The sequence below is a fragment of the Geotrypetes seraphini genome, chromosome 2, assembly GCF_902459505.1.
Source record: "Geotrypetes seraphini chromosome 2, aGeoSer1.1, whole genome shotgun sequence".
Lineage (NCBI taxonomy): Eukaryota > Metazoa > Chordata > Amphibia > Gymnophiona > Dermophiidae > Geotrypetes > Geotrypetes seraphini.
This window is the reverse complement of record NC_047085.1, coordinates 372,845,516-372,871,334: the sequence shown is the minus strand read 5'-3', so window position 1 is coordinate 372,871,334 and position 25,819 is coordinate 372,845,516. Positions and strand designations below refer to the sequence as shown.

At 46.5% G+C, this 25,819-nt stretch overlaps 1 protein-coding gene across 6 annotated transcripts in view; it reads right to left on the bottom strand.

Annotated features, from left to right (window-relative positions):
• Positions 1 to 25,819, bottom strand: part of RPRD1A (regulation of nuclear pre-mRNA domain containing 1A) — a 198,151-nt gene that overhangs the window by 70,137 nt on the left and 102,195 nt on the right. For all 6 annotated transcript variants that reach the window (XR_004538079.1, XR_004538078.1, XM_033930614.1 and 3 more), the window contains exon 6: positions 1,238 to 1,413. Coding sequence is in view for 4 of the 6 variants with exons in the window: in XM_033930614.1 (XP_033786505.1) it covers positions 1,238 to 1,413 (176 nt within the window). In the remaining 2 variants the exon portion in view is untranslated. The remainder of the gene's footprint in view (positions 1 to 1,237; positions 1,414 to 25,819) is intronic.

Here is a 25,819-nt window from a genome sequence, read left to right as displayed (position 1 = left end):
CTTCCCCCTTAGTATGGAGTAATCACATTTTCTTGGGTTGAAAAACATCTACCCTTTACGGTGTGCAGGTCTTCTGTCTTCTTTCTCCCTGAATGGACTGTTTGCATTCTCCAGCACTGGATGACTGTGGAGGAGCTAAGACTGTGGAGGAGCTAAGCCCGAAGTTCCTGCCCCTCCATCCCATGTCGCATGGCACAAGAGCACTCTTTAGTAGCCCATCCAGCACAAATAAGGCATGATATAGGGGTATTAGGGTCCCAGGATTCCATTTTTATCATTTCTGAGGAAAAACGAGGTGTTTTGGAGAAATTAGAAAAAAAACCCAAACAAACAGGAAATCCAAGATGGTTGCTGTGACAGCATTTTGGCACCAAAAAAGCTTCAAAACACTTCAAGGCTGACCAAAAAATTAAAAAAATAGGATTATAGAAGAGGGGGACCAAAACCCTAACTGGAACCATCAAAACACAGTTTCCAAGATCTCGCTCCCTGCCCCCCTCCCTCCCTGGTGATTTTCTCCGTAGGTTGTCACAGCCTGTATTTACAGACCATGTGCTGGAGAAATGTTGCTGCAGCCTGTTTCAGCTCCTTTAAAGTGTAGCTGGATCTGGAAGGGTTCTCTGCCTCAAGGTGCTGGTCAGCTGCCACATCAAGATCTTCGAGCTTCCATCAGACCTTAGGCAGACTGATCCTCTTATCCCCTGGGCCATGATGAAGAAAAGAAGAGGGGAGGCGAAGTTGGAGCCACTATTGATGCCTAACAGACTGCACTCAAGCTCCTGACCAAGTCAAAGAAGCGAGCAAGAAGCTGAGAGCCTGGAACCCTGAGCTCCACAAATCTTCAGAAGGTTGGCTGTAGAGGTCCCTGAAGGATACACCTTCCAGATTCAGACTAACGTCTGCTCTTCTCTAAGTAGGCAAAGCAGTACTTTTAAGCCACACAAAAAAACCTGCGAACAAGTTGGAAAACCGTAAAAGACTCCAGAAAACAAATAAATAAACAGAGTAGATAGAGACACACCTTCATGTTCGCCTGCAAAAGGAAGAACTGAAGGGGGCAGCAGAGACTGGGAAGGAGGAGTTGAAAAGTAGTGACTGATACAGTCTACAGTATGCTTGCAACCACAGATAGATAACTCTATGGTTCAGCATACCATCCCTACTGCACTGGAAAAACATGTTATGCATTTTCAAAAAGCCATGAACTTTTAGGTAGCAAAAAACAAAGGCTACGCACTTCCAGTTTATGCTCTTTCTCTGTCAGAACCTCATTTTGACACCGCAGAAACTCTGACAGCATTCGCGTTAGTTGCTTTCTATCATCTATTTCTGCTGCCAACCTGCCGTTGTAATCCGCCAGCAACATGCAGGCATCATCTACCATTTTAGAAAGATGATCTCCTGAATCTTTATCTGAAAAAGAAACCAGAAGAATAAAAAATATATAGCCATTTCCTAAGAGGTGTGGAGTAGCTCACGCTGCTAAAAACTTGCAGCTACTTTTGTACCTGCAGAACATATAGCTCTATTTCTTTTTTTTTTTTTTTAGAAAACTAGTTATTTGGCTACTGCTAGAGATGGGATGCTGGGCTCAATGGGTCTTGATCTGACTTTGCATAACATGTTTTACATATATTTTTACCTTTGAAAACTGCCTACAAGGAATATAAGCAGAAAGTGCCTCAACACTTTGCACCTGGTTTACCTGTAGGCAGCAAAACAGGGACAAAGCACCATGTACAGTGCCTTTCAGAAGTCTTCACACCTTTGTACATTTCTCATTCTCCACTCTAAAAAATACAATTCAAAATGCATTTAAGTAGGTATTTCACTTAACTAAACATATTTCATATTTTCAACATGAAAGAACAATTTTAGAAATGGGCAGTACGCTTGCACAACTCCTGCTGCTTGCTAATCACTATTTCCTCAAGTTTTAATCTGCTATTTTGCAGAGTTCTTGCTGGAAAGAATTTCTGAACTCGGTAAAGTGTTCTATATCTGCATTGCGGGCAGATCATACAGCTAAACCCATACAGGTTGAAAAAAAATTAAGCCTGGAGAATGAGAAAGCTTCTGATAATGGAGGACTCTCATTGTCAATAATTATAAATGCAAATAAAATTATAATTATAATTATAAATGCAATTAAGAATTTAGCCTTTTGACTAAAATCTCTAAACTCCCCGATTCCAGGCTCTGAATCACTGTGAACAAAGTGGTATGGCTAGCGTCCAGCATGCCAGAAAAGCACAGTTACTTACCGTAACAGGTGTTATCCAGGGACAGCAGGCAGCTATTCTCACATATGGGTGACATCATTGATGGAGCCCCAGTGCAGAAGCCTTGCAAGCAAACCTGGTTGTAGAAACTAGAAGTTGAGTCGACCGCACGCACATGTGTGAGTGCCTTCGAACCCAGCGCAGGGCGCATCTCCTCAGTTCAGATAGCTAGCAGAGAAGCCAACCAGGGGAGGTGGGTGGGTTAAAGGTGTGGGTCAATAGAGTGGGCAGACTTGATAGGCTATAGCCCTTATCTGCCGTCATCTTTCTATGTTTCTATGAGGCGGTTTGAGAGGAGGTTTGACAATGAAAAGTCCTTTCATGAATCTGAAAACCACTGGATGAGTAGAGAGGGGTTTCCCTTAAATAGGCTGATGGATAGCCGCAATTGCACTGAAATGGACTCGGATCGATGTAGACTTGAGGCCAGAAGTGGATAAGTGCAAAAGGTAATCCAAAACAGAAGATAAGGAGGAATATTGAAGCTCCTTATCATGAGAAAAACATCACGTAGAAAATCTAGTCCATTTTTGGCGATAGCATTGTCTAGTGGTAGGCTTCCTAAAAGCATCTAAAATGTCCCTTACAGATTGAGAAAACTGAAGAGGAGTTACGTTGAGAGGTACCAAGCTGTCAGGTGTAGAGACTGCAGGTTGGGATGAAGCAGAGATCCCCGATTCTGTATAAGCAGAGATGGAAAAACTGGTAGAAGGTATGGCTCCCTGCTACTGAGTTGAAATAGAAGGGAGTACCAAGGTTGTCTCGGCCACCGAAGAGCAATCAGAATCATGATGGCACGATCGTTCTTCAACTTGACAAGAATCTTGAGAATGAGAGGAAATGGAAGGACCGCATACAGGAAGAGATTCATCCATTCCAGAAGAAAAGCATCTGCCTCGAGGCGATGAGGAGAATAGATCCTGGAGTAGAACTGAGGCAGTTTGTGGTTGTGGGGAGCTGCCAAGAGATCTATCTGGGTGTTCCCCACTGTGAAAAAATGTGTTGAAGAGGTGAGGAATGGAGTGTCCATTCGTGAGGTTGCAGAAGACGACTCAAGTTGTCTGCCAAGCAATTGTTCTCCCCTTGGATGTAGACAGCTTTGAGGAAGGTGGATTGCCCAGTCCCAAACCTTCAGAGCTTCTTGACAAAGGGAGGAAGATCTCGTCCCTCCCTGTTTGTTGACACAGTACATGGTAACTTGGCTGTCCGTCCGAATGAGGACTACTTGGTCTTGAAGATGTTGAAAAGTTTTGAGAGCCTTGAAAATCGCTCTGAGTTCCAACAGATTGATGCGACACTGACGATCTGTACTGGTCTAGTGGTCTTGTGTACGGAGACCATTGAGATGAGTGCCCCAAGCATAGGTTGAGCAATCTGTTGTGAGAACCTTCTGATGAGGGGGCATCTGAAACAGCAAGCCTCAGGAGAGATTGGAAGAGAGCATCCACCAGCGGAGAGACTGTCTCAAGGAAGGAGTAACTGCAATGTGTCGAGAAAGTGGGTCGCAAACATGCATCCACTGAGGAATTCTGAGGTGAAGTCTGGCAAAAAGGAGTCACGTGTACTGTGGACGCCATGTGACCCAGAAGTACCATAATGTGTCTCGCTGAGATGGAAGAGTGGGAAGACACTGTATGACAGAGTTGAAGAAGAGCATCCAGACGTTGTTGTGGAAGGAAAGTTCTGAGTTGAATAGTATCCAGAACAGCTCCGATGAATTGTAGATTCTGAGAGATTAAAGTTGGGATTTGGGAAAGTTGATTTAGAATCCCAAACTTTGGAGGAACCACGTAGTCTGTTGGGTCGCTACAATAATCCCCTGAGATGTCGAATCTTTCATGAGCCTGTTGTATAGGTAGAGAAATACCTGAAGACCATGGTTCCTTAGAGCTGCTGCTACCACTACTAGGCACTTGGTGAACACTCTGGGGGAGGAAGCAAGGCCAAAGGGCAGCACTCTGTATTGATAATGCAGATTCCCCACCCGAAATCTGAGGTATTGACAGGAGGCTTTATGAATGGGAATATGATTGTAGGCCTCCTTGAGATCCAGAGAGCATAACCAGTCGTTCTGATCCAGAAGGGGATAAAGGGTTGTCAGGGACAACATTTGAAATTTTTCTTTGACTAAAAATTTGTTGAGAGCCCTGAGATCCAGAATGGGCCGCAGATTGCCCATGTTCTTCGGAACAAGGAAGTAACGGGAGTAAAACCCCCTGTTCTGCTGTTCCAAAGGAACTGGTTCGATGGCACGGAGATGAAGCAGAGCTTGAGCTTCAGCTTCCTGAAGAAGGGCGGTCTGGGATGGACTGGAGAGATACTCTCTTGGAGGAAGCTCTGGTGGAACCTGAGTGAAATGAAGAAAGTATCCTTCCCCGATGATGGACAGCACCCAGAGGTCGGATGTAATTGTCGTCCATCGGTGGTAAAAATGATGGAGACGACATCCTATAGGGGGAAGAGAAGTCAGAGATAGAACAGTGGAGGTTATGATTTGTTTTAAACAGTCAAAAAGGCTGGGTAGCCTTAGGTGCAGCAGAATGTTGAGATTTTTGTTGCTTCTGAGGTTGCTGTTTCTTAGGAGGAGGGCGAGTGTATGGAGCCGTCCTCGGAGCAAAACGCCTCTGGTAATGGGAAGAGGATGTGTAGGCTTGGCAGGAGCTGGCTTTGGCTTATGTCTGACAATAGAAGCAAAGGATGTTTCATGTTCAGACATTTTCTTGGTGGCTGCCTTGATAGATTCATCGTAGAGGTTATTGCCTGCACAAGGAATATTAGCCAAGCAGTCCTGAAGATTAGGATCCATGTCAATGGTACGAAGCCAGGCAAGGCAACACATTGCTTCAGAACAAGCAGCCGCCCGGGCAGACAACTCAAAGGCATCATAAGACGACTGAAGGAGATATAATCTGAGTTGTGATAGAGAAGCAATGACTTCCTGAAATTCAAAGTGCTTTTGAGTGTCTAAATAAGTAAGAAATTTAGGCAAAAGAGCAATAAGGAATTCAAAATAAGTGACAAAATGGAAATTATAATTGAGGACTTTAGAGGACATCGTGGCATTTTGATAGATTCGACGTCCAAATTTGTCCATAGTTTTCCCTTCTCTTCCAGGAGGAACTGTAGCATAAACCTTGGAAGGATGGCATCTTTTCAAGGAAGACTGCACAAGGAGGGATTGGTGAGATAACTGAATTCTCAAATCCTTTACAATGGAGAGTTTTATATCCAGAGTCTAATTTGCCTGGAACAGCTGGAATTGAATAAGGAGTCTCCAGGCATCTGGTAAAAGTTTGAGACAAAAGCTTGTGAAGAGGAAGCTTAAGTGACTCTGCTGTAGGTTGAGGAAGATGCATGACTTCGAGATACTCCTTAGAGTATTTGGAACCAGCATCCAATTGAAGGTCCAAGCCCACAGCCATCTGACAAAGAAAAATAGCTGATCCGGTAATGCCTTGCCTCGAGAAGGACTCGAGGACGTCGAGGCAGCCTGGGTCAAAGATGAAGCTTTGGCTGGAAAAAAGGCATCAAAAGAATAGGGAGACTTGGACGAGGCAAGCGAAACCGCTGAATCTTTGAGGTGTGGGAGTGGAGACCTCGAACGAGGAGTAGGGGTAGATCGAGACTTAGTTGAAGAACGCTCCTTAGAAGAACTATGCCTGGAAGGATGCCTCGATGAAGGTCTCGATCATCAGTGAGAACGGTGCTTGGAAGTAGATCTCGAAGATCGAGGAGACTTCACCCCGGATAGGGAAGCAGCCGATGCCACCAAAGAATGGATAGGACTGGAGGCTGTGAATCGAAGTTCCAGAGGCTTGATGGAGGAACCTTGATGCACTCCCAAAGACTCTACTCCTTGTATAGAGTGTGAGGATTCCTGCCGAGGCACTTGCAAAGAATCTGCTCCTTGCTTCACGTGCATAGAGGCCAGACCAGACACTCGCAGAGACTCTGCTCCCTGCATAGAGTGTGAAGACTCAGACAGAGGCATAGGAAGAGGCGCGACCTCGCGTGAGTCTGCGGAATTAGAGTAGCTAGCTTCGGTCCCATTTTGGTGAGGAACTGAACAAATTGCTTCTCTAACATGGTCTGGAAAGAAGCCGGCAAGGATGGATCAGCGTCTGAAACCGGACCACTTGCCTTGGCTGGAGGTTCCACCAAGGCAGTGGAAATGTGCTTCGACTTAGAAGTCTTAGGCATCTTAAGCACCACCGGTGGAACCGTCTGCTGAGCTACCTGACCTGAGGAAACAGGAGATACAGCAGACGTTATCGAGGAAAGAGCCGCTGCAAACGAAGAAGGTCTGATGAGGTTCAAGGTCGAAGCAGTGGAGGCAGGAGGACCCTCGGTCAAAGGCGAGACCAAGGTCGGCTTCGGAGTCGCAGGAGTGGTCGAATCCATCTGAAAGAGCTTCTCCACTGAAAGTAGACGACGTTTAAGGGCTCAAGGTTGAAGAGTAGCACAGCATTCGTACGACTTTGGATGATGTTGTGGCCCAGTTCACCACACAATTGTTTCCCACGTACACACCTTTATAGGACCCCCAGGGACCCCTGAAGAAGACTTTTTGTCGAAATGCGGACCGTGTTGGGTCCTGTATCCCTAGCGGACTAGGTCCTTTAAGGCTCTTATGTGGATGATTTACTTTTATGTGGATGGAATTATTTTATGTGGATGATTTTAGTGTACCTTTGGAACTTTGATACTTTCAAATAAAGTCCATTTGGGAACATCGTCACTCCACAGTTTTTTTGGTTTTACCTGGTGTGTGGATCCATGAGAAAAATCGCACATTGACACTGGCTACACTTCTTGAAGCCTGTCGCTGGCCGGGACATAGAAGGAAACACAGCCGCTGCAAGGTCAAAGCCCCTGGGCTGCAGCCAGATGGAAGAAATAATATATATATTTTTTTTAACTAGAAATAAAAAGAATAAAGTAAATACTGCAATTCGTAAAGAAAAATAACACAAACCGCGGTGAGAGAAGGCACGAAGTAACAAAGTTAAACGCAGAGAGTCAAAGGCGGACTTCTCAGCTCCATGGAAAACTGAGGAGACGTGCCCTACGCTGGGCGGGAAGGCACTCGCGCATGCGCGGTGCGGTCGATTCAAAACTTCTAGTTTCTACAAGCAAGTCTGCTTGCGAGGCTTCTTCATCCGGGCTCCGTCGATGACATCACACATATGCGAGAATAGCTGCCTCTTTGTCCTTGGATAAATATTGTTTGGCTGTGATCTGGAATATAAGGTGAGTGAGCCAAAGGCTTGCTTACTACAGCTCCCCTCACCCAACAACAAAAATAATAAAACTCGTGTAATCAACAATTCACATAGGAAAAGCAAGATGACCTTAAGAAGGGATTGGGACTTGTATACCGCTTTTTTGTAGTTATACACACACACTCAAAGTGGTTTACATTCAGGTACTTCAAGTATTTTCCCTAGCTGTCCCAGTGGGCTCACAGTCTTATCTAATTTACCTGGGGCAGTGGAAGATGAAGTGACTTGCCCAGGGTTACTGGCCTCTTGTAATGTCTAATATGTGTGTATTTCTGTGATCCACCCTGTTAAAGGTGGGCTATAAATAAATAAACTATAAACTTGGAAATGAAGGAAAACTTAAAGAACCAGTTGATGCTCTTTAAATGCTTTCCCATGCCAAAGATGGCATCATTAAAATTTACTGATCACTGAGGGTTCTAGCTCTGTAACTCGTAAGTTGTGCATGTCAGAGCAGCTTATCATATACATCAGATTCTAGTGGTTTCAAAACTGGGCCAGTTATCTAAAAAAATAATCATAGATTTTAAAAAAAAAAAAAATTAAAAAAAAATTAAAATTAGTTTTTTAATTTTAATATTTTTAAAATTTATGACTATTTTTATAGTTCTTTATGATTATCTTTATAATTATGCATTATTTTATTTTATTTATGATTGCTGTTTACAATGTTATTTTTTACCATTTTCTATTGTCTTTTTATTGATTTTCATGCTTTGTGTGTTTTATATTATCCTTATCATGATTGTTTTATTTATGAGTCATGTTAATAATGTTACTATATTGGTAATTTTTTATTGATTTTTATACTTTTGTATACTTTATATGTTGGTAGGGTATCACTCTTTCTCCTAACAAAAGGCAAACTAGCCGAAACACAGCCATGTTGAGAGCCAGATACGATACACCCTTTGTATTAGTGACACTCATGGTGGATTAAAATTATGTGAATCCTGGACTCTCATGTGTCCCACTTCTTTTTGTTTTCTTATTGATACACTGTAGCATGCCAGAAGCCTCCAACATGATGGATGCAATGAAAACATGAAGTATATCAACTGTTAAAATTTGAAAAGATTGAAGTTAGAACATAAGAATAGCCTTACTGGGTCAGACCAATGGTCCATCAAGCCCAGTAGCCCGTTCTCACGGTGGCCAATCCAAGTCACTAGTTAAGAATGCTACTTCAAGGGTATTAAGACTGTTTCAACAGATCTGGTCCCTGTTTGAGAGGTTCTCCTGCATTGGGCATGCAATTTCCTGTTGAATATTTAAAAGTACCATGGGGGAAAGGGACAAGAAATTATTAAGGCATGGTATTTTGAGGCCTTAATACAGATCGCGGCGGCGTTGTGGGGGGTTGTAACCCCCCACATTTTACTGGAAACTTAACTTTTTCCCGAAAAACAGGGAAAAAGTGAAGTTTTCAGTAAAATGTGGGGGGGTTACAACCCCCCAAACCCCCCACAACACGGCGCGATCTGTATTAAGTAAAGTGGGGGGGGGTTTCCCCCCCCACCCACCCCCGGAGCCCCTAAAAACAGTCTGCGCGCGCCTTTGTCCCGGTGCGCTTTTGACCTGACACCAAAGAAAAGAGCACTCACTTTCAGAGCAGGAAAAACCTGTAGTGGAGTATAATGAGAATATGAATTTAAAGGTTAGGATAAGGAATGAGGATGAAGGATAGGTGGGTGAAACTCTTAACATATCCTGTGTTTACAAGAACTTATTTATGCTAAATCAAATATTTTTGTTTTGTTTGTCTGTATTTGTGATGGAAATAAAGAGCTCCTTTTATAAAAGCCGCAGTAATCACTCAAGACGCCCATAGGGATTTAATGGGTGTCGGAGTGTTTGCTTTGTGGTAGCCACACAACTTTGTAAAAGAGTGTGTGTGTGTAGGGGGGGGATGGTACAGAATAAGGTATAAGCAAAAAACAAAAGAAAAACTGCAGACTAAAATGTACAAGATGCAGGCTATGTTTATTATGCCAAATATTAATGCAGTTACTAATATCACCTTATTACAAAACAAGGGACCCAACACGATCCGTGTTTTGGAGAACACACCTTCAGGGGTCCATGGTTGATAAGGTTTAGGATAAACTGCAATAAAAATGATATAAAGCAAACGCATGTGTTGATTAGATCGCAAGCCAGCAGTGCAACCAGATAAAAACCAGAATACGGTATGAAATTCTGTGTATGAAAGAAAGCAGGATCTATGCAATAGCATCAGGCAAGAGGAGCAGCAGAAGCAAAGAGGAAAGCAAGAGAGTCAGCAGGAGAAAGGGAAAAAAGCAGTTTTAAAGCTGTTTTAAAGCAGAGGAGGGAGACAGAGAAGAGCAGGAGGCTAGGGGCAGGGCGAGAGTTAGCTCCGCCCACCCCCACCGCGTCAGAGAGTCAGCAACCGAACTCCCCCATAAAAGGGGTCGGAGCCAACGGCGCGCAGCCGTTAGGCGCGCGGCGAAGGCGAGCGGCAAAGGCGCTCACCTTAGCGACAGCGCCTTTGCGAAGGGCCTCAAGAAGGGCCAAGTCACTACACCCAAGAGCACAGGGAAGGACTGAAAGGTAAAGAAGCGGCAAGCACAGAAGGTAAGAATAAGCAGGAGCAGAAGGGACGAACACATTCAAGCAGCAGTAAGGTAAGGAAGAGAAAAGACAGCACACACAAGAAGGCATCAAGGCAAGAAGCAGATATAGAAGGAACAACCACACACAAGCAAAAGCTAGGCAAGGTTGTGCAAAGGCAGCAGGCACAGAAGGAACACGTAAACTTAACTGTTTTCTTAAAGTAGTAACCCCGATGGAAGCAGAAGGTAACCAGAAGATGAGCTTTCCAGTGTTCTGCACGGACTGTCATATGTATGACTACCTCCCCTCAGGGAGACAGTCATACGTATGCAGTCGGTGTCAGGAGCTGAAAAGCTTGAGGAAAGAAGTCAAGCGACTTGAGGACAAGATACAGGAGCTAGAAGGAATGTACACCACAGAGGACCCTACCAGGGCTTTTGAAGACTTCAAGAGTGAGAGACACATCGAGAAGGAAGTCAGGGAACTCGAGGAATTCATTGAGGAAGCATACAGGAGGAGGGTGGAAGAGAACGAACTGCAGAGGAGAGATGAAGTTACACCAACACCAACTTGGAAGGGGGAGCAAGAAGCAGGTGACCTCATAGAAGACACCCACAGAAGAATACCGCACGAGGGGGAAGAATTGGCTAGTCGATGCCCAGAAGAAGAGAGAGTGAAGCACGCTGAGGACATTGACCTGAGACCGAAACGAAAATTGAAGAAGGGAAAGTCAACGATCCTGGTGGGAGACTCGATACTGAGGCATGTGGACAGCCACATAGCAGGAGAGAGAGGATCGACTGGTGACCTGCCTCCCAGGAGCGAGAACCAAGGACATCGTGGACAAAATTGGGATGATCCTGGATGGAGTGGAGACGGAAGAGACCGCAGTAATGATCCACATCGGGACGAATGATGTCAGCAGGAGAGACTACAGAAGAGGCACACTGATAGAACAGTTCAAGATTCTGGGAAGGAAGCTGAAGATGAGGGCCCAGAAGATAGTATTCTCAGAGATCCTACCGGTACCGAGGGCAGATGTGAAAAGGCAGGAAGAACTACAATCAATAAATGCGTGGATGAGGAGATGGTGTGAGGAAGAAGGATTCCTCTTCGTGAGAAACTGGACAACGTTCTGGGGCAAGAGCAAGCTCTACAGGAGAGATGGACTGCACCTGAGCACGGCGGGAACAAGACTTCTAGCAAACAACGTCAAGAGAGGAATAGAACAGGCTTTAAACTAAGAGAAAGGGGAAAGCCGACAGTCGACCTAGCGTCGATGATTATGAAGAAGGTATCCCGTGAAGATACTGAGGGGAAAAAAGGCAGGGAAGAAACAAGAGACAAATTACAGGAGTCAACTAACCCAGAAGAGGAGGTTAGAAAGATTGTAGCAAAAGAGAAGACACCAAAGACCGAAGCACAGGGAAAAGAAATGAAGACGACAAAATGCCAGGATCTAAACTGCATATATACTAATGCAAGGAGTTTAAGAAACAAAATGGGGGAACTAGAAGCCATGGCCAATGCAGAGGACATAGACATCATTGGAATCTCTGAAACGTGGTGGAATGAGGAAAACAAATGGGATACAGCACTGCCGGGGTACAAGCTCTATCGCCGGGACAGGTCAGGTCAGAAAGGAGGAGGAATAGCCCTATACGTAAAAGAAAGCATACAATCGACAAGAATGGACACAGCGGAGAAGATCAACAAACTGGAGTCGCTATGGGTTAAAATACCGGGTAGGAAAGGGAATGAAATAAAGATGGGCCTATACTATCGTCCACCCGGGCAAACCGGAGATAGCGATAAAGAAATGGATGACGAGATGAAGCGAGAATGCAAAAGCGGTTACACAGTTGTTATGGGAGACTTCAACTACCCTGGGATAGACTGGAGTCTTGGAAGCTCAAGATGCGCTAGGGAGACAGAATTCCTGGAGGCTATACAAGATTGCTTCATGGAGCAGCTTGTTAGAGAACCGACGAGAGGAAATGCCACTCTGGATTTAATCCTAAATGGACTAAGGGGACCTGCAAAAGAAGTGGAAGTAGTGGGACCGTTGGGAAACAGCGATCATAATATGATCAAGTTCAAGGTTGAAGTAGGCACACCGAATGGAAAGAAAACCATAGCGACATCTTTCAACTTCAGGAAAGGAAACTATGAAGCAATGAGGGAAATGGTAAGGAAGAAACTTAGGAACACTTCCAAAAAATGGCAAACAGTAGAACATGCCTCGTCTTTTTTCAAAGACACGGTGAGCGAGGCACAAAATCTGCACATCCCCAGATTCAGAAAGGGGTGCAAAAAGGGTAGAACAAAAGACCCAGTATGGATGACTAAAATAGTGAAGGAAGCGATAGGCAATAAGAAAAATTCATTCAGGAAATGGAAAAAGGACAAAACTGAAGGGAACCAGAAGGAGCACAGGAAGTATCAAAAAGAATGTCACCGTGTGGTTCGAAAAGCCAAAAGAGAGTATGAAGAGAGGCTAGCCAGGGAGGCACGAAATTTCAAACCGTTCTTCAGATATGTTAAAGGGAAACAGCCAGCTAGGGAGGAGGTGGGACCGCTGGACAAAGGAGACAGGAAGGGAGCGGTGAAGGAGGAGAAAGAAGTCGCAGAAAGACTCAATATGTTCTTCTCGTCTGTATTTACAAACGAAGACACAACCAACATACCGAAACCTGAACAAATCTTCAATGGAAATCAAGCAGAAAAATTAACATCCATGGAAGTGAGCCTTGATGATGTACACAGGCAGATAGAAAAACTTAAAACTGACAAATCCCCGGGTCCGGACGGAATCCATCCCAGGGTTCTGAAGGAATTAAAGGAGGAGATAGCGGAACTACTGCAGCAAATTTGCAACCTATCCTTGAAAACAGGCATGATCCCGGAGGATTGGAAGATAGCCAATGTCACGCCCATCTTTAAAAAGGGATCAAGAGGTGACCCGGGAAACTACAGACCAGTGAGTTTGACCTCAGTTCCGGGGAAAATGGCAGAAGCACTGATTAAAGAACACATCGATTAACATTTGGAAAGAAACGAACTTTTGATAACAACCCAACATGGTTTCTGCAGGGGAAGATCGTGCCTAACGAACTTATTGCACTTCTTCGAAGGAATTAACAAACGGATGGACAGAGGAGACCCCATAGACATCATATACCTTGATTTCCAAAAAACCTTTGACAAGATGCCTCACGAACGTCTACTCCGGAAACTGAAGAACCATGGAGTGGACGGAGACGTACATAGATGGATCAGAAACTGGTTGGTGGGTAGGAAACAGAGGGTAGGGGTGAAGGGCCAATACTCGGACTGGATGAGGGTCACGAGTGGTGTTCCGCAGGGCTCAGTGCTCGGGCCGCTGCTATTTAATATATTCATAAATGATCTAGAAACAGGCACGAAGTGTGAGATAATAAAATTTGCGGATGATACAAAACTATTTAGTGGAGCTGGGACTAAAGAGGAATGCGAAGAATTGCAAAGGGACTTGAACAAATTGGGGGAATGGGCGGCGAGATGGCAGATGAAGTTCAACGTTGAGAAATGTAAAGTATTGCATGTTGGAAACAGAAACCCGAGGTACAACTATACGATGGGAGGGATATTATTGAATGAGAGTAACCAAGAAAAGGACTTGGGGGTAATGGTGGACATGACAATGAAGCCGACGGCACAGTGCGCAGCAGCCGCTAAGAAAGCAAATAGAATGCTAGGCATAATCAAGAAGGGTATTACAACAAGGACAAAAGAAGTTATCCTGCCATTGTATCAGGCGATGGTGCGCCCGCATCTGGAATACTGCGTCCAATATTGGTCTCCGTACCTTAGGAAGGATATGGCGTTACTCGAGAGGGTTCAGAGGAGAGCGACACGCTTGATAAAAGGGATGGAAAACCTCTCATATGCTGAGAGATTGGAGAAACTGGGTCTCTTTTCCCTGGAGAAGAGGAGACTTAGAGGGGATATGATAGAGACTTATAAGATCATGAAGGGCATAGAGAGAGAAAGCACAGTTACTTACCGTAACAGGTGTTATCCAGGGACAGCAGGCAGATATTCTTTACGCATGGGTGACGTCACCGACGGAGCCCTCGGTACGGACCTTTTTAACTAGAAAGTTCTAGTTGGCCGCACCGCGCGTGCGCGAGTGCCTTCCCGCCCGACGGAGGAGTGCGTGGTCCCCAGTTATGATAAGCCAGCTAAGAAGCCAACCCGGGGAGGTGGGTGGGACGTAAGAATATCTGCCTGCTGTCCCTGGATAACACCTGTTACGGTAAGTAACTGTGCTTTATCCCAGGACAAGCAGGCAGCATATTCTTTACGCATGGGTGACCTCCAAGCTAACAAAGAGGGAGGAGGGATGGTTGGCCATTAGGAAAATAAATTTTGTAACACAGATTGGCCGAAGTGTCCATCCCGTCTGGAAAAGGCATCCAGACAGTAGTGAGTAGTGAACGTGTGAACTGAGGACCAAGTGGCCACCTTGCAGATTTCCTCGATGGGCGTGGAGCGGAGGAAAGCCACAGAAGCAGCCATAGCTCGGACTCTGTGGGCCGTGACAGCACCTTCCAGTGAGAGACCGGCCCGAGCATAACAGAACGCAATACAGGCAGCAAGCCAATTGGAAAGCGTCCGTTTGGAATGTGGTTTAGGGAAAAAGACGGGCAACACAATGGACTGGTTGAGGTGAAAAGCGGAGACCACTTTTGGAAGGAATTTAGGATGGGTACGCAGGACCACCTTGTCATGGTGAAAAACCGTGAATGGTGGGTCGGCGACCAGTGCATGCAGTTCACTAACCCTCCTGGCAGAGGTGATGGCAATTAGGAAAAGCACCTTCCAGGTAAGAAATTTGAGCGAAGTTGTGGCAAGAGGCTCAAACGGAGGTTTCATGAGAGCTGATAAAACCACATTCAGGTCCCAGACGACAGGAGGAGGCTTCAGAGGCGGTTTGACGTTGAAAAGACCTCTCATGAACCGGGAAACCAATGGATGAGCTGTGAGAGGTTTTCCGAGGATAGGCTCGTGAAACGCAGTGATGGCACTGAGGTGAACTCTGATGGAGGTAGATTTGAGGCAAGCATTGGACAGCGAGAGCAAATATTCCAGTACAGTTTCCACCGCTAAAGAGGTGGGATCGTGATGATGCCGTAGACACCACGAGGAGAACCTGGTCCACTTCTGATGGTAACATTGGAGGGTGGCCGGTTTCCTGGAGGCGTCCAAAATGAGACGGACAGGCTGCGATAGATTCTCAGGAGAGGTCAGCCCGAGAGAAACCAAGCTGTCAGGTGGAGCGAAGACAGATTGGGATGTAGTAGAGATTGATGCTGCTGTGTAAGTAGCGTAGGAAATACAGGAAGAGGAATGGGCTCCCTGGAGCTGAGCTGGAGCAGGAGGGAGAACCAGTGTTGGCGAGGCCACCGAGGAGCGATGAGAATCATGGTGGCTCCGTCCTTGCGGAGTTTGGACAAGGTCCGCAACATCAGAGGAAGTGGAGGGAAGGCATACAGGAACCAATCTCTCCAATCGAGCAGGAATGCATCTGGGGCCAGACGATGAGGAGAGAAGAGTCTGGAACAGAAGTGGGGCAGCTGATGATTGTGAGGTGCTGCAAAGAGGTCCACCTGCGGAGTGCCCCAGCGAGCAAAGACGGAGTGGAGTGTTGGAGGGTCCAGCGTCCACTCGTGAGGTTGAAGGATGCGGCTGAGATTGTCGGCCAGGGAGTTCTGTTCGCCCTGGATATAGACAGCCTTGAGGAAGAGATTGCGGGCCGTGGCCCAGGACCAGATGTGTAGAGCCTCCAAACAAAGGAGGCGAGATCCGGTGCCGCCTTGCTTGTTTATGTAGTACATGGCGACTTGATTGTCTGTGCACAGGAGAAGAACCTGAGGACAGAGAAGATGCTGGAAAGCCTTGAGGGCGTAGAACATGGCTCTGAGTTCCAGGAAATTGATGTGATGTTGACGCTCCTGTGGGGTCCAAAGTCCCTGGGTGCGCAGATCTCCTAGGTGGGCTCCCCATGCATAGGGGGAGGCATCTGTGGTGATGATCATGGAGTGAGGGGGCAGATGAAAGAGCAGACCCCTGGAAAGATTTGAGGAGTTCAACCACCATTGGAGAGATTGCTGAAGAGATGATGTCACAGAGATGGGATGAGAAAGAAGATCCGTAGTCTGTGACCATTGGTTGGCGAGAGTCCATTGAGGTGTTCTGAGGTGGAGACGTGCCAGAGGAAGGACATGTACTGTCGAGGCCATGTGACCCAGGAGGACCATCATCTGTCGGGCAGGAATGGAGGGATGCCTGAGGACCTGACGACAGAGATGGAGCAGGGTCCACTGACGATCGGAGGGAAGAAAAGCCTTCATTAGGGTGGTGTCCAGAACTGCTCCGATGAATTGAAGCCGCTGGGTGGGAAGTAGATGCGACTTGGGGTAGTTGATCTCGAACCCCAGGAGGTGGAGGAGAGAGATGGTGTGATGAGTAGCCTGTAGCACAAGTTAGAAACATAGAAACATAGAAAAAGACGGCAGAAAAGGGCTATAGCCCACCAAGTCTGCCCACTCCAAATACCCGCCCTCTGATTTCACTCCCCTAGGGATCCCCTGTGAATATCCCACCTTCTCTTAAAGTCCGACACGCTGTTGGCCTCAATCACCTGCAGTGGGAGTTTGTTCCAATGATCCACCACTCTTTCAGTGAAGAAGTATTTTCTGGAGTCGCTATGGAACTTCCCTCCCCTGATTTTTAGCGGATGCCCCCTGGTGTTCGAGGGTCCCATGAGGTAGAAGATATCTTCTTCCGACTCGATACGGCCCGTGATGTACTTAAACGTTTCAATCATATCACCCCTCTCTCTTCGTTCCTCAAGTGAGTACAGCCTCAGTTTATTCAGTCTTTCTTCATACGTGAGATCTTTGAGCCCCCAGACCATCTTTGTGGCCATTCGCTGAACTGACTCGATTCTCTGCACATCCTTCCGGTAGTGAGGTCTCCAGAATTGAACGCAGTACTCCAAGTGAGGCCTCACCATGGTCCTGTACAGCGGCATCATAACTTCAGGTCTCCTGCTGACAAAACCTCTACGAATACAACCCATCATTTGCCTTGCCTTGGAGGTAGCTTTCTCCACTTGATTTGCAACCTTCATGTTATCACTAATGATCACCCCTAGATCTCGTTCCGTCGTGGTCCTGGCCAAGGTCTCACCATTTAGTATGTAAGTTCTGTGCGGGTTTTTCTTTCCCAGGTGCATTACCTTACACTTTTTAGCATTGAAGCCTAGCTGCCATGTTGCTGACCACCGTTCCAGCAGCAGTAGATCCTGTGTCATATTATCAGGCATGGTGTTTTTACCTACTATGTTGCAAAGTTTGGCGTCGTCGGCGAACAGTGATACCCTTCCTCTAAGTCCTTGGGTCATATCTCTTATGAATAGGTTGAATAGAATCGGGCCCAAGACCGACCCCTGCGGCACTCCACTGATCACGCCTGACATTTTGGACGGGGTACCGTTTACCACCACCCTCTGAAGTCTACCACTCAGCCAATCCTCAATCCATGTAGTTAGAGTGTCCCCTAATCCTATCGACTTCAGCTTGTTCAATAACCTTCTGTGTGGGACGCTATCAAAAGCTTTACTGAAGTCTAGATATACCACATCCAATGACTCTCCGGCATCCAATTGTCTAGTAACCCAGTCGAAAAAGCTGATTAGGTTAGATTGGCAGGATCTGCCCTGGGTGAATCCGTGCTGGTGGGGATCACGTAGGTTTTCCTCGTCTAGGATTGTATCAATATTTTGTTTAATCAGTGTTTCCATGAGCTTGCACACTATAGATGTGAGACTCACCAACCAATCGTCCAAGTAGGGGGAACACCTGGAGGTTGTGAGACCTGAGGAAGGCCGCTACTACTATAAGGCACTTGGTGAATACCCTGGGTGATGAAGCGAGGCCAAACGGTAGCACCTTGTACTGATAGTGGCGGTGTAGTACCTGGAAACGCAGGTAGCGGCGATAATTCGGATTGATTGAGATGTGAGTGTAGGCCTCCTTGAGGTCCAGGGAACATAGCCAGTCGTGTTGAGAAAGAAGAGGGTAGAGCGTGGCAAGGGAGAGCATTCTGAACTTCTCCTTGACAAGATACTTGTTGAGGTCCCTGAGATCGAGAATGGGACGGAGGTCTCCCGTCTTTTTGGGTACCAGGGAGTAGAATCCCTGACCCCTTTGTTCTGGAGGTACTTCTTCGATGGCATTGAGAAGGAGGAGGGATTGAACCTCCCTCAGGAGGAGGGGGGTTTGAGATGAGTGCGAAGCAGACTCTACGGGAGGGTTGTCCGGTGGAAGAGTCTGGAAGTTGAGAGAGTAGCCCTGGTGGATGATGTTGAGGACCCACTGGTCCGATGTGATGACCTCCCAACGGCTGAAGAATATGCGGAGACGACCTCCGATTGGTTGTGGAAGAGGTAGCGAAGGTGGAAGACTGGCTATGCCTTGGAGAGAAGAGTCAAAAGGGCTAAAAAGGCTTTGCAGGTTGAAGAGGCTTGTTGGGTTGATTGGGCTGAGAACGAGCCTGGGCATGGTGTTGTTGCTGACGGGGCCGCCGAGGTTGTTGAGAAGGCGGATTGAGTGGCCTGGCTGAGAACCTGCGCTGATAGGAGGATTGAGGTCTGTAAGGTCGGGCAGGTGGAGCCTTTTTCTTCGGCTTAATCAGGGTGTCCCACCTGGTTTCATGGGCCGAGAGTTTCTGGGTGGTGGAATCCAGGGACTCTCCAAAAAGTTCATCCCCGAGACAGGGGGCGTTGGCCAGACGATCCTGGTGGTTGATGTCCAAGTCTGAGACTCTCAGCCAGGCCAGGCGGCGCATGGCTACGGCCATGGCAGAGGCACGGGAGCTGAGCTCGAATGAATCGTATATAGAGCGGACCATAAATTTTCGCAACTGAAGGAGGCCAGAGATGTGTTGCTGAAAAAGTGGAACCTTGCGCTCCGGGAGATATTTTTGGAGGGCGGACAGCTGTTGAACCAAATGTTTCATGTAAAATGAAAAATGGAATGAATAATTGTTCGCCCTGTTGGCCAGCATGGCATTCTGGTAGAGCCTCTTGCCAAACTTGTCCATGGTTTTACCCTCTCTGCCAGGAGGGGTAGAGGCATAGACACTGGAGCCCTGAGTCTTTTTTAAGGTGGATTCAACAAGAAGGGACTCATGGGGCAATTGAGACTTGTCGAACCCTGGAATAGGGATTACACGATAGAGGTTGTCCAGTTTACGGGAGGCCCCCGGTACCGTAAGGGGGTTCTCCCAATTTTTGTAAAAGGTCTCCCGTAGGATGTCATGTACGGGGAGCTTGAGGAACTCCTTAGGAGGTTGTTCAAAATCTAAAGCCTCCAGGAAGGCTTGAGATTTTTTAGAGTCTGATTCCAGAGGAAGGGATAAGGCTGCAGACATCTCCCTGAGGAACTTTGAAAAGGAGGATTGCTCAGGTTTGGAGGTGGCATCGGGTGCCGATGGATCCTCATCAGATGAGGAGAGATCCTCCTCGGTACCGGGGAGGGACTCTTCCCATAAGTCTGGGTCCCGGACCTCTGGGTGTGCATGCCGAGACACCGGGGTGGAAGGTGCGGTATGGTGAGTCTTGGATAAAGATTTCCCAGAGCGCACCGAAACGGTACTGGGAGAAGAGGACCGGCGTCGATCCCGGTCCCGGGAAGTATGGTGCCCTGCCCGGTCCCAAGGGGGATCCGTCGTGGTATGGGAGTGAACCACCGGATGGGCATGAAGTTGCTCAGCCGAAAGAATCGGCATGGAGGTGTTGATTGGTACCGATGGGGTGGATACCGGGGGCTCGGTACGGGACTCGGGCCGGTCTGGTACCGAAAGGAGCGGTGCCAGGATAGTGGGTAACAGGTGCTCGAGCTGATGCTGCAACTGTTCCTGGAGTTGAACTTGGAGGATGGCCGCAATACGGTCATCCAAAGGTGGCACCGGAACCGCTTTCTTTTGTTTCGGTTCCTTAGGTGCCGCTCCACGCCCCGGCGATGAGGAGGCCGATGACGAGGCACTCACCGAAATCGGGGCGAAGCGCTTTCGGGGTCGGCGCGAGGCCGGCAAGATCGGTGTCGCCACTGTGGCTGGTGGACGCTCTAGGGAAGAGGGAGGCTTCTTAGCCGGCTTACCTGGCGCCAGAGACGCCGATGTGGGGTCGGGCGGCGTCGAAGTAGACGGTGCCGATTTCTGTGGTACCGCTGTCGATGCCGAGGAGTCCATCGTCGACCCGGTGCCGAACAAAAGATTTTGTTGGATTTGTCGGTTTTTAAGCGTCCGCTTTTTAAGAGTGGCACAGCGGGTGCAGGAGTCCGCCCGATGCTCCGGACCCAAACACTGTAAACACCAATTGTGTGGGTCAGTGAGGGAGATCGGGCGTGCACACCGCTGGCACTTCTTAAAACCGACTTGCGGGGGCATGAAGGGGAAAACAGCCTCCGCAAAATCGAACCCCGAGGCCTGTATAATGGCAACAGGCCCCGCCGGGGCAAAGTCGAAAAAAGGGAAAAAAAATATAAGTTTTTTTTTTTTTTTTTTTTTTTTAATAAAGCAAAGAAAAAAGAAACCCGAAGGCAAAAAGGAAGAAAAAATGGAAAAAATCGCGAGCGGGAAGGCAAAAAGTGATTTCAACGGCCGTTGAAAAAACACACGCGTCTTCTTCGCTCCGCGGAAACGAAGAAACTGGGGACCACACACTTCTCCGTCGGGCGAGAAGGCACTCGCGCACGCGCGGTGCGGCCAACTAGAACTTTCTAGTTAAAAAGGTCCGTACCGAGGGCTCCGTCGGTGACGTCACCCATGCGTAAAGAATATGCTGCCTGCTTGTCCTGGGATAAGGACAGATTCTTCAAACTTTCGAAAAATAAAAGAACAAGAGGACACTTGGAAAAGTTGAAAGGGGACAGATTTAAAACTAATGCTAGGAAGTTCTTCTTTACCCAACGAGTAGTGGACACCTGGAATGCGCTTCCAGAGGGCGTAATAGGGCAGAGTACAGTATAGGGGTTTAAGAAAGGATTGGACAATTTCCTGCTGGAAAAGGGGATAGAGGGGTATAAATAGAGGATTACTGCACAGGTCCTGGACCTGTTGGGCCGCCGCGTGAGCGGACTGCTGGGCATGATGGACCTTAGGTCTGACCCAGCAGAGGCATTGCTTATGTTCTTATGTTCTTATATGCGAGCTCACATCCGATGATCTTAAGTTAGCCAAATAGGTAGCTAGGTGATGGCAAAAGTCAAAAGATGCTTGGATACACAAAGAAAGGAATGGCCAGAAGGAAAAAGAGTGCACCTCAGTATAAGTCTCTGTTGAAACCTCATTTGGGGTACTGCATATAATTCTGGAGACTATCCTCAAAAGGATATATATTAAAGTCAGTCCAGAATGTGGTCTTTTTCCTGTGGAGTTCTTTTCCTCATTGTAATTTTAGATTGTACACTTTTGGTCCTGCAAGTCAGTTTAAGAGGTATAGTAAGTGGTGATTAAAAAAAAAATAGATACTAAAACAGCCCAATGGACTTTGTTGTAAAGCATATGGGTACAAATGTCAAAGATCAAAACAGGTATACTTTGAAAGGCAGACAATTTAAAGGAGTACGACAGATTTAAATGCCCTCAAGGTATGAATGCACTTGAGGCAAGCCTCTTTCAAATAAAAGGAGTAATTTAGGAAAAACCAGTTATTTTTTTGGACAAGTTCCTAGAGGAAAAGTCCATAGTCTGTTATTGAGAAAGACATGAGGGAAGCCACTGCTTGCCCTGGATTGGTAGCATGGAATAACAGGGAGAGGGGAGACATGATTGAAACGTTTAAATACATCACGGGTCGTGTCAAGGTAGAAGATGACAACTTTCTACTCAGGGGACCCTCGGCCACAAGAGGGCATCCGCTCAAACTCAGAGGAGGGAAATTTAGGGGTGACATTAGGAAGTATTTCTTCACGGAAAGAGTGGTAGGGCACTGGAATAAGCTTCCGGAGCAGGTGGCCAAGGCCAACAGCGTGCTTGACTTTAAGAATAAATGGGACATCTATGTGGAATCCCTACAGAGGCCAAGTAAGACACTCAGACTTGATAGGGCGGGTCAATAGAGTGGGCAGACTTGGTGGGCTATAGCCCTTTTCTGCCGTCACCTTTCTATGTTTCTAATACTGCTACTCCCTGGGTTTTGGCCAAGTACTAATGACCTGGATTGGCCACCGTGAGAACAGGCTACTGGGCTTGATGGACCATCGGTCTGACCCAGTAAGGCTATTCTTATGTACCTGTAGAAGATGTAAGGATAGCAAAAAATATCATCAGTTGACTATTTAGCTCAGTGTATCACAAACTGTGTGCCTGGTGTGCTGCCAGAGATTCAAGAATAGATGATTTGTACACAAGTCTCACTGCCAGAGCCTCTTCCCCTACCCACCCCCCCCCCCCCCGGTATCTCTATAAATGTTTGTCAGAATTGAGAGCTCAGAGGTGCATCTGGAGGGCCTCTGAGCATGTGCAGACATTGACGTGATGACATCATGGGCATGTATGCAACGTTATCATATTGACGTCCTTATATGCTCAGAGGCATTGTAGATGTGGTTCATGTGGGGATTTTGCTAAGGGTGGGGTTGTGGGCAGAACGGGACAGGGACCCGTGTCTTCTTTGTTTTGTGTCACAAAAAAATATTTGCTCTTAGTGTGCCATAGCTAAAAAAAAGTTTGCGAGACATTAATTTAGCTTAGAAATTTTTACTCCAAAGTGGAGGAGAAAAGGTATGCAAGACTATGGGCTCCTTTTACCAAGCCGCATTAGCGGCTTTATCGCACGCAACTTTTTAGCGCACGCTAACCCCCATGCTAGCTGAAAAACTAAAACATGCTCAAGAGGAGGTGGTAGTGGCTAGCGCGGCCGGCAAATTAGCGCACACTATTACGCAAGTTAAACCGCTAATGCAGCTTCGTAAAAGGAGCCCTATGTGTCCTGTTTCAATTTAATGGTGTGTCTTATATGTTGCTAAATCTCCCAAAGGATTTGAAGCGGTTTACAAAACAATTAAGTTGACTTAAGTAATGGCCAAAAATCTAATCATGTACTTTGAATTTCCCTCTCTTTTTCAACAGGCTCATAATCTAACCATAGCACCTATGAAAGAAATAATTATTTACAATTACCTATATAAAGAGAAGGAAGAGGGAAAAGATAATGCAATACATTCAATACTATAGGGTGCATAAAATGCACAGAAGGGAAAACTTCAATATCAAAGAACCCCAAAGAAAAATACTAAAAATAAGAGCAGGAACAAAAAAAAATAAAATTAAACAAGCCCAACAAAAATACCGCAAAAATAAAATAAAAATAAACCCCAGTCATTCTCACTACCCTCAGTCTCAGTCAGTTTCTAATTCTATGTCTCCAATTGAGCCAGGCCAACCTGGGCTAGTATCACAAAAGTGACTCCCACTTCAATTTCCCTGCTCCTGAAAGACTGGAACAAAACGCTGCAGCTCCGCCAGCAGAGCGAAGAGAGGTGGACCATCCTCCCATGGGACTCCAGAAGAAGTTGTGAGCTGGGAGCTGGATGCAAGCAGAGGGTCTGGGCTGAAAGAGTACCCTGTATATACAAGTAGGGTACAGGACGATTCCTTCTTGTCAAGTCTAGGACAGTTTGGAGGGAGGGAAGGAGGAAGTGAGTGACTGGAATTTCATTTTAAATCTACACTTATATCAGTGTCATAACTCCACTGTTTTTTTTCCATGTAGCCTTAGGTTAATTGCTTCTCATGGGTTGTATATGTTGGGGTTCAAATGCTGACAAAACAGCAAAGATACTTACTTATAACAGATGTTCTCCAACGACAGCAGGCATATATTCTTATATGTGGATGACATCACCTGCAGAACCTGGTACAGACACAGCCAAGGGGACTGCCACTTTAAATCTTTGGTGTGTGCCAGTGTCTTCCCACCTGACTTCAGCTCACAGGACCATCAGTTTATTAAAAGAGCTAAGACGTCAACTAGGGGAGGTGGGATGGTTGTGAGAATATATGCCTGCTGTCCTTGGAGAACACCCTCTACAGGTAAGTATCTTCGCTTTCTCCGAGGACAAGCAAGCATTATATTCTCATATGTGAAACTCCAAGCTTCCAAGATCATGACTCTGGAAGAGGTTATACACAGAATAACCATGAGCCTGGCAAAATCCAACAGGACTGGAGGAAAAGTTGGGGCTCAGGAAGTGAAAAGATTTTGCAGAACTACTGGTCTAAACAGACTCTTCTGGAGTTTTGTTCCAAACAGTAACGAGAGGTAAACAGATGTATTGTAGACCAAGTAGTGGTTTTGCAGAGTGGCTCGATAGAGGCAGAGAGGAAATGGGCAGAGTGGAAATGGGCTACTGAAGCAGCTATAGTCCTCCAATACCACTCCCGATTCTAGAGAAGCATTGAAAAGGTCAGCCAGCGGAGCTGCCAGAACTTCCCTAAGTTCTTTTAGTACCAAGCGTGATATTAGGAATGCCTGGAAAAGCATATACATAGTGGAAAGAGAGAAAAAATTAAATGGAGAATGAAGACGCTGAAGTGTCAGGAAGCCAAGCTGAACCATAAGATCATAGTTGGGAAAGGTTTTGTAGATATTTAATAGAGGTGGAGGTGTGGTAATTTTCTTTAAAAGAAAGTTAGCTTTTAAGATGATTTATTGTGTGTCAACAGACTTTGAACTGTTGCTTATTTAAAATAAGGATATTGTTTATCATCTTTTATACTGTCCTCCTGGGAGGCTGATGACTAATTGTTTATCTTTCCTGGAATTGATTTCATCACGGACCATAGATTTTGATAAAGATTTATATTTTGGTAGATTTTTAACATCCCATTTGATTGCTCATTCCAACTATTACAACCTCAAGAGCAGGTATGGTTAAATGTTTTATACTCGAGCTCATTTAAGCAAATTGTGAAAGATGTAATACAACAAGCGGTCATATGCTTGGCCTAGTGTTTCTTTCTCCTAGAGTACAGGACTTAGGCACAAATTCACAAAGCAAACCGATCTTGTAACGATCGGTTTGCGACCCTGGCCCGATTCACTTACCTCTCTTCTGACCATCCTCCGACCCACACATGCAATGAGGGCAACGGCATGCAAAGTAGGCAGGGACGCAATTCACTAAAGAAAACACTGCAACATCGACTGAGCTGGCCGATCAAAAAAAAAAGCGACTGCTGAGGACCAGTCGCTGAAGCCCTTTCCAGCTGCTCTGCCTTCTGCCGCCCTGCTCTCTGCCCTGTCAGCACCTATCCTGCAGCCCCGAACACGCTGCCTGCCTTCTTGCCCCGAATATGCTGCCTGCCTGCCCCGAATGCGCTGCAAGCCCATGGTATTAACCCGAAGGCTTAAAACCATGGGCTCCATTAAAACGATCACCTTTACAAAAAAAAATCTATGCCGGCCCTGAGGTCCAGCGCATGCGCAGGGATCGCTATCAAGCAATTTGGGAAGACAGATGGGGGCGTTCCTCCGATCGTCCCCATCTGCATATTGGGGGCTTTGTGAATTCATCAGACCTGCCCGGATCGGGCAGGTTTGTGAATCTAGCCCTTAGGATGGTCAGA